Source organism: Nycticebus coucang, chromosome 13 (genome assembly GCF_027406575.1).
Source record: "Nycticebus coucang isolate mNycCou1 chromosome 13, mNycCou1.pri, whole genome shotgun sequence".
NCBI lineage: Eukaryota > Metazoa > Chordata > Mammalia > Primates > Lorisidae > Nycticebus > Nycticebus coucang.
In genome coordinates, this window is record NC_069792.1 from 61,474,906 (window position 1) to 61,483,593 (window position 8,688).

Sequence of the window (8,688 nt, forward strand, 5' to 3'; positions counted from 1 at the left end):
AAATGACTCTTCACCCATTCCAGATGGATTCTTTATTGTTTGCCAATGGGTTGCAGATGCCACCCTTTTAACCAAGTTAGTTAACTGCGTATGAAATGTATATTGGCTGATTAAAACTTAACTAATGGAAGAAATTTCTCCTGGGATTCCACTCATCTTGCAGTAATTACGAAATTAGTCAATTGTCCCTCTATACACAAATTTTGTTTTTAAAATAGTAGGCGAAAGCAGACTACACTTATAGACATAATTAACCAAAAGTATGTACAAAGGTATTTAAAATTGGGGTAAGAGTGATATATGCTGGAGAATATGATCTAGAGCTGAAATTTTACGAAGAAGATAGTTAAGAGGTGTTAAGAGGTAAAAATTAAGCCCGGGAGCGCACTAATTAATACTACAAATTCCCCTTGAGTTTCTCTGCGGGGTCTTGGAGAGACAGAGAACAAGTTGCCGATTTTCTAACAGAATGAGGAAAAGTAGTACGGAGAAGGAAGAGGGTGGGCGGTAGTGTTTGTGTGTGAGTTTTGAACTGAGTCACCTTCGGCTCTCTGGAAACCTGTGCCTTTAAGACTCAGTTGCTATCCAAACACAAGTAAACAGAGTGGACCATTAGCAGGCGCCGGTCGCGGAGGCGGAGTCAGGGAGCCCGGGGCCCAGTTCTGCGGCGCGTTGCCCGCCCGAAGGGGAGGCGGGGCTGCTACTAAAGCCCTAGACTCTGGGCCCAGAGCAGCCTAGGGAGGTACGCGGGCGGGGACTGAGCTCTGCGCGCTTGCTGCCTGAGGGTGATGGCCCTGCGAGGCTGCTGGCTCCGACCTAGCTCGGGGTCCGCGGCGAGAGACTCGCCCAGGCGCATGGTTCTGGGTGAGCGCTGATCACCAGCCCCAAGCAACCCTGTTCTTTACACATTCCGCGTCCACCGACTCTGACGAAAAGGAGGATCAGCTCTCGCTTTCGTTGCTTGCAGTCTTCCAGATCATGCCCGCGACCCCTGCCACTACGCGCAGAAAAAGAAGTTTGCCAGGCTTGGACCCAATGACCTTTCCAAGCTGCGCTCCTCGCTGCCTGGACCAGGTCTGAGCGGCGCTGCCCAGGCAGACCTTTCTGCCGGAGGTGAGTGTACGCTCTGGGAAGGGGCTGTAGCTGCCCTAAGAAGAAAGGGTTTGGAGGTTCAGTAGGCGCTCAGATTCTCAGTCTGGCGTGCCACGGTCCAGATATTGTGAAAAGAAATCATATGGATAGAATCCTGGGGCGTTATGTTTCTCACTTCTTGGATCTCGGGCTAACAACCAACCACACACACATAAACACACTCACATTTGAATGTACTATTTCTTCTTAGTTTTGTGGGGGGCGTTTAAGCATTCAGCAAGACTTCTTATAAAAGCTGATCGACGTACGCTGAGATCAAACCCCACTACCCCATCGTGTTTCCGCTCTTGCCCTAGGAAGCCCGGGTCGACCTATCCCGGAGCAGCCGTGGCAGCGCGGCACAGAGGGCCGTGACACAGTGCTTGCCCAGCCAGCGACGCTGAAAGCGCGTCTCAGGAGGGAAGTAGTTCAGCCCTAGGTAATTCTCCAACCTTGTGCCGGCCTTTTGCTTTTCCCCTCACTCTCCAGTGCTGGCAGAGGGGGCAGAAGGCAAAGTCCCCAGGGACTTAAACGCTTGGATTCTCGAGAAATAGCAACCGAGGAAGGAGTTGCGGTCGTACGAAGAAGGAGGGTGGGAAAGGTGTTTATGGAGGGAGCTCTGGATCTGTCTCTCTACCTGGTAGCAGAGAACAAAAGAGGGTTGGCGTTTCCCAGAGCGAAACCGCGCAGATACTTTCTCTGCTAAACAAACTGCAGTCCAGAGCAGAACCAGAAAATTACTCATGCAGGGGGAGCGAGGGAGCAGAGAGAAACAGAACCCAGATTATGCGGAAGGCATCTTAATTTAATTAACTCCTTGGGAAGACAGAGGCGCTGCGGAGGGACGGGAACTTCGCGGCCGTTTTTTTTCTCTGTTCACCTGATACAGTCTGGCCTTTTTTTTTTTTTTTTTTTCATGATCTTAGATCCACTTAGACCACAGCTCTCTGATTTCTGTAAAATTCTATTGTGGTTTGGATGGAAATCAGTGAGCCTATCAGTCATTTCCCTCAGATACCAAGTTTTAGCAGATGAATACTATATTATTTTTAGATAATTCTGTATAATAATACTATTACCAAAGAGCGAGACTGCTTATCAAATTACCTTATATTTTTTCCTCCCATGTTTTTAAAGCTTCAGTGAACTAAGTACGGACACATCTCCGTTGTTGACAGTAAACTAAATTTTACAAAACTTCTGTACATGCCTGGAAATTCCTGTGAAGAAGAAGGATGAAAGAAAAGTAGTCTTAGCGCCATCAAAATATTTATGCCTTTTCATTGGTTTAAGTTTTTTTCCTTGCAAAATTAGAAGTAACCAATGGTCTGAGATGGCAGAGAAATGACAGGAGACAGGGGTCACTCTGTTATTGCCTGAAAGGGAGTGTGGGAACTTCATGGCACAGTTCTAGACAAAACGAAAGTATTTTGAATCTCTGCATTGACTTAAATTTTTTTTTGACACACATTTCCAGAAACTAAAGGAGAGTGTGGAAACCTAAATGTACTAATTATTTATGGCAAAAGTGTTTGGTTGATATTTAGGGTTGTTCTGTTTGTAAAAGGGTTTCAAAGAATTTATCTGACCGGCAAATTAATACAAATACATGCTATAGAATAGCCTTTTTGTGCCAACATGAACCTGAGTTATAATAGAGCCATTAATTTCTCTGGTATAAGCTATTTGGAGAAAAGGGGTAAAGATGGCACTCAACTTTCTGTGGCAGAATTAACGTGTGTAACCTTTATGGCAGAGTTCACTTTGTGCATTTGGAATGGAAATCACAGATCATGATAGTCCTTCAGTAGACAATTCACCACTTCCCTCTCCCCACACCGTAGGTAGGAATTATGCTTTGCCTCCCATATTTATTTGTTTCTACGGGGGAGAGGCTGTTTTTCAATACTGGGGGAGGGGATAATGTTTTGAATCTCTGGAAAATCGGCAAAGAGAAGGAAATAAAGGTGTAATTTATAATTTTTAATTGAAAGGGAAATAATCAGATAGATTAGCAGAGATGTTAGTAGAATCCTTTTTTCCTACCTCCCTAGCAGCGGTCTTGAGTGTTGGTGCTGAACAAAAAACGAATCGTAATTTGTGGTGGGAAAGTTTATTACTAATGGGAGTTTACAGTTTCGGTTGAATGGTCTGACTGAGCCCCTCTGACTGTTGCACACCTCTCATTAACTCCCAGCCTGAACTCCCAGACTGCTTACCACCAAGTAGAAGTGATTCATTAATAAATTTCTGTCTCTGAGCCCTTACAGAGGACGAAGTTGCGGGCCCCACGGAGGCAGCCAGATTCTGCCTAGCCCCAGTGCTGTCTGTAGCGTTGCCCCCAGACAGAGCCACAGGCAATACTTAACTACGCTTGAGAGAAGAAAATTCAGGCGCAGAAAGGGGTGGGTGGAGAGAAAAAGCTGTCCAGACTCTCCTACCTTCTAGCTAGGGTCAAACTCTAGGCGTGGTGGTTGGCCATGCACCATAGCCTGCCTGGCCTTTGTCGGGCAAGAGCCCTTGGAGCTGCCTTCCGAGGGAAGGCCAGTGTCCGCCGAACACGCACAACCCACTTTTACAAAGGGCATGGCAGTGGGAGACAGTGGGCCAGAGAATGCAGCGAGGTGCTCCCAGGAACTCGGGTCTGCGATCAGGCCTCTGCGTCTCCGTGTTGCCTCTGGGGGCGTAGAGAGAGGGGAGCTCCCTGCTTAGTCCCAGGCCACAGACCCCAGGCTCATCTTCTTGGTGCTGAGAGCACAGACGCACACACCTCTAGGCCGATAAACAAGATTCCTGCGGATCCGCAGGACTGCACTGTACTCAGCCCACCGCTGCTATCCTGCCTCCGACCCTTTTCCTCCCCAGGGAGTGCTTCTCTCTCCTCCGCTCTCTCCAGGGGCCTCGAGCGTGCAGGGAACGTTCCTGGTGCCAGGCCGGGAAGCAACTCCGGCCTCCCGAGAGCTTGGCGCTGTGTCTAGGAAAGGGGGTTCCGGCCTCCGGGACGTTCTCCGCCTCCAACCCCCTCCCCCCGGGAACCCGAACCATCTGGAAGGGATCTTGGTGGGGGGTGAGGGAGGGCAGCCCCAGGGAAGGAGGAGGGAGCGATTCTAGGCCGAATCCAGTCCCTGAGGTGTCACTTTTCTTTCCTGCGGCCCGTCACCGCTGATAAATGGGACTGAGGCAGAGGAAGGAAAAATAAAACCTCGGAGGTCAGCGCGGGGCTAGGCGGGCCCCTCCGAGGGCTCTCTGGCCCAGGAGGATGAAGCGCACTAGGGCTGCTTTCCCGCATGTCGGGTGTGGCCGGGATAGGCGCGGGAAAGGTGGCCGCAGGGCGGGGCGGCGAGTGCTACTTGCCCCTAGAGAAGCTGCGGCCCTAACCAAAACCAGACCCAACACTAGCCCCCCCCCCCGCCCACCCGGGGGGGACTCTGTGAGCCAACTTGGTTGACTGAGCTTCGCTTGACAGGGTGGGTGGGCTAGGCTAAGTGCTGTCCCGGCTGGACCCCTTCCCCCAGCTCACCCGACTTTCTTCCGCTCCGTGGGTGCCCAGAATGAGACCTTCCTGCGGGTGTTCAGAAAGGCCTGAGGCCTTGGCAGTGGCCGCCACACAAGAGGATCCCCCTAAGATAGGAGACCTGACAAAGCGGGTTTCCCCGGGTTTGGGGAACCCCATCTCAGGCCCCTCGCCGGGTGCCAGGTCCTGCTCCATCTCCAGTCCGTGAGAATTTGTTGGGCAGGTGCTTTGCCATCCTCTCTTGGCCTCTATTGGGTGGTCTTAGAGTAAGTAGGGTGGGGAGAGAGACTTAGAAGGAAGGTGTGGTAACTCAGGGGCGCCAAGGGCAGACTGAGCCGGCTTGGATAATAGTCACGGTTTCTCCCTCTCTTCCTCTGCCATTTTTAGGGCCTTGTCTACGAGCTGTTGTCTCACTGGGTTTTCATCAGAGCCCCATCGGAGTCTTGGAAGAAAGGGGCGGCCCCCTCCGCCTCCCAGGATCCCGGAAAATGGGGAGCAAGGCCCTGCCAGCACCCATCCCGCTACATCCGTCACTGCAGCTCACCAATTACTCCTTCCTGCAGGCGGTGAACACCTTCCCGGCTGCCGTGGACCACCTGCAGGGCCTGTACGGTCTCAGCGCTGTGCAGACCATGCACATGAACCACTGGACGCTGGGCTATCCCAACGTGCACGAGATCACCCGCTCCACCATCACCGAGATGGCGGCGGCCCAGGGCCTAGTGGACGCTCGCTTCCCCTTCCCGGCTCTGCCCTTTACCACCCACCTATTCCACCCCAAGCAGGGGGCCATTGCTCACGTGCTCCCAGCCCTGCACAAGGACCGGCCGCGTTTTGACTTTGCCAACTTGGCAGTGGCCGCCACACAAGAGGATCCCCCTAAGATAGGAGACCTGACAAAGCTAAGCCCGGGTTTGGGTAATCCCATCTCAGGCCTCAGTAAATTGACTCCGGACAGAAAGCCCTCCCGAGGGAGGTTGCCTTCCAAAACGAAAAAAGAGTTTATCTGCAAGTTTTGCGGCAGACACTTTACCAAATCCTACAATTTGCTCATCCATGAGAGAACCCACACAGACGAGAGGCCGTACACGTGTGACATCTGCCACAAGGCTTTCCGGAGGCAAGATCACCTGCGGGATCACAGGTGAGGTGGAGGAAAAGATTAGCGGGGAGAGAGAAAGTGAATTTGTCTTGGATACTGAGTCCTAATAGACACTCCAAGTGTCTCTGGAGTCTCCTTATATCCTTCCCCTGCCCGCTTCAGCCTAATAGCTAATCCCCCAAATCTACCTTCCCCTCTCAACCGCCCCGCCAGCAGGCCCTGCTGCTTCTTGATTGGGATGGGAGAGGGAAGGAGGGTCTTTCCTCAACCCTGGGCAAGAAAAATCTGTGGGTTTTCCTGTTTCCCCCTGGTAGATCGATTACCTTGAGGAAGGGGGCAGGAAAAAAAAAAAAAAGGAGAGACCCTAGAGTCTTGCCTGTGGTGGATGGCACTCCTGGCTGCGGTTGGACCATTTCTGGAAATCTAGTGCTAGGGCTTCCTCCACTGGGTTTCCTCCCTGCTAGTCCCCACCCCACTCCCCAGGTGCACCCCAGAGGCTGTCACCGAGACCCTTTTAAGCGGTATTTGTGGGGGGTCTTGAGGTCACCAAATTTAGAAACAGCTCCCACCTCCCCTCTACGATCTTAAACTGTGCATTAATAAATGGCAATAAAAGAAATACTATAACGTTATATGCTTTTGTCCGGTAAAAGGAGTGGGGGTGGGGTTATCTTTCCCGGACTCTACCTGCTGTTCTCTGAGCTGGGACTTACGTACCCACGCCCCGGGCTGTTAGGGATTCGCTAAAAATCAGCCCGCGCCTACTCAGCCTTGCCTTGAATCTGACTTGGCCAGTTTAAATCCCAGAGAAAACCGTGGAGGCCAAGAAGGGCTCCTTCGGCAAGATTTCGAGCTCCAGAATACGCCAGAGAGGGCGATCAAGTGTAGAGAAAGCCTTTGCCCGCCGGTGAATGTTGGAAAAATTTGTTAGTTGAAGTTAGCCATTAGAACAATTACATGGAAAAATAATCTAAAAACATAAATTATAGAAATCATGTTTCTTTTGTTCTTCCACGACTTCGTTTTGAGTAATTGTCAAAAGAAACTCTTCACCGTCAGGGTAAAGCCATTTTTATTGATTTTCAGGTATATCCATTCCAAAGAAAAACCCTTCAAATGTCAGGAATGTGGGAAAGGATTTTGTCAGTCTAGAACTCTAGCAGTTCACAAAACCTTACATATGCAGGTAAGTTTGTTTTTTTTGTTTTTTTGTTTGTTTGTTTGTTTGTTTAAAAACTGACTAGTTCATTTTATCATTATTCCTTTACAAAAAGTGTTCAAAAGACAAGGTGTTTCTCTTAAAAGGGCCTATTTAGATTAGTTCTCTAGATGGGGGAAAGCAGCACTCTTGATTTTTTAACACATAAAAATCTTATTAACATAATGCGTTTTTATATTTTTCTTAAAGAACAGGCCACTCGGTTTATTGTAATTGCTAATTTTAGAATTTTTTTCATCCAATCTGCCCTGTATTTAAAACTTTCGTGTTTGGGAGGAAATAAAGGTAATTTTGATAATGGAGGCATGGTGAAATCCCATACGCTGTCTTTCCCAGGGGCCTCATAATTTGTAGCTTTCAGAACATTGAGGAATAGTTTAATTTTCCAGCAAAGAGGAGCCTTATTACGCGGGAGAATGTCGTTCCTTGAGAGAGGATTACAGTTTTCCCTTCCCTCCTTTCCTGCCTGTGACATGGTGATGAAATGTGAAGAGCTAGAAATTACAAAGCCCCCCATGGTGGCCGCGGCTCTGCCTCCCCAGCTATCAGTGTAATCGGGCCTCTGTGTGTGCCTGCACGTGTGTTTTCGTGATTGGAGGATTAGGAACAAAGATTTGTTCCTACAAGTCCCCTCTTTTGTTGTCATGGAGTGTTATGTTAACGCTTGTGATACCGATAAGACAGAAACTATTGAGAAGGGTGTAGTGGTGGTGTGAAGGATTAATCCTTTGCTTGCTTCACATCTGAACAGGAATCTCCACACAAATGTCCCACATGTGGAAGAACCTTTAATCAGAGAAGTAATCTGAAAACTCACCTTCTCACCCATACAGACATCAAGCCCTACAGCTGCGAGCAGTGCGGCAAAGTGTTCAGGCGAAACTGTGATCTGCGGCGGCACAGCCTGACTCACACCCCGCGGCAGGACTTCTAGAGAAGCCCAGGATCTGCCCGGTGCCGCCGCTGCTCCCTCCCCAGACACCTCTCCACGACTCCTTCTGGGGGAGAGGGTCCCACCCCCAACCCTTCCCTGACCCCAGATCTTCCCTGGCTGCAGCCACACCTGTAGCTCCAGGGAGTTAACTCTTCTCCAGGACTGAGAACTGTAGAAAGGCACACACTCCATCCCTTCACAAAGAGCATATACTAGTTTCTTGTAGATATTCACAGCTCATTTTAGAGCTCTGTACATAATGTTGTGGGTCTTTGTCTTGTTGTTTTGTTTTTATATCTTGTTGGACACACCTAGCTATGGAAAATGGAAGCCAAATTTATCTTTAAAGACTGTATTTTCAAAATAAAACATTTTCTTGTTTGTTTCAACACTTCTGCAAAAGTGTCTTGCTATTTAACTTCTGTTTTTCTCTAAATTTTAGAAAAGTGGGCTGCCTCTAAATGATTCAATACTGTCATTCTTTATGCCAAGGTTTAAAAAAATAGGACTTCTTAGAATTCTCTTCCTGGAACTTCGGCCCTTCCCTTTTTGTACTATGGCATTTTGGAATTGGACAATTGGGCTGTCTCTTGACTTTTCAAAGACATTAAAATTGATATCCCTGAAGTTTTGCCCCCCTTTTATTTATTCCAATTCCTTGTGTATTACTTAGATAAAAGCAATATATTCAACATCATTAATAACAAGCAACTTTCAATGGTTGCCCTACTGTAAAGCACCTGGTGAGAAGCATAAAGCAGAGACCAGAGCTCACCACTTTATTTTTT

At 48.9% G+C, this 8,688-nt stretch overlaps 1 protein-coding gene across 2 annotated transcripts; it reads left to right on the plus strand.

Moving 5' to 3' along the window:
• The first annotated feature begins 731 nt into the window (after positions 1-731).
• OSR2 (odd-skipped related transciption factor 2) lies at positions 732-8,289 on the plus strand. Of its 2 annotated transcripts, none has more exons than XM_053559471.1 (4): positions 732-1,113; positions 5,033-5,789; positions 6,834-6,933; positions 7,718-8,289. In XM_053559471.1, the coding sequence occupies exons 2-4, from the start codon at positions 5,134-5,136 to the stop codon at positions 7,898-7,900; spliced, it is 939 nt and encodes a 312-aa protein (XP_053415446.1). In that variant the 5' UTR covers positions 732-1,113; positions 5,033-5,133; the 3' UTR covers positions 7,901-8,289. The 2 variants fall into 2 exon arrangements, with proteins under 2 accessions (XP_053415446.1, XP_053415447.1); XM_053559472.1 differs by having other exon boundaries at positions 7,800-8,289.
• The last annotated feature ends 399 nt before the right edge of the window (positions 8,290-8,688 follow it).

Bases quoted from the DNA above. Each gene is read 5' to 3' on its own strand.
- OSR2 (XM_053559471.1), top strand. From the start codon at position 5,134: ATGGGGAGCAAGGCCCTGCCAGCACCCATCCCGCTACATCCGTCACTG. The intron at 5,790-6,833 runs GTGAGGTGGAGG...ATTGATTTTCAG, and splicing joins GATCACCTGCGGGATCACAG to GTATATCCATTCCAAAGAAA. The intron at 6,934-7,717 runs GTAAGTTTGTTT...ACATCTGAACAG, and splicing joins ACAAAACCTTACATATGCAG to GAATCTCCACACAAATGTCC.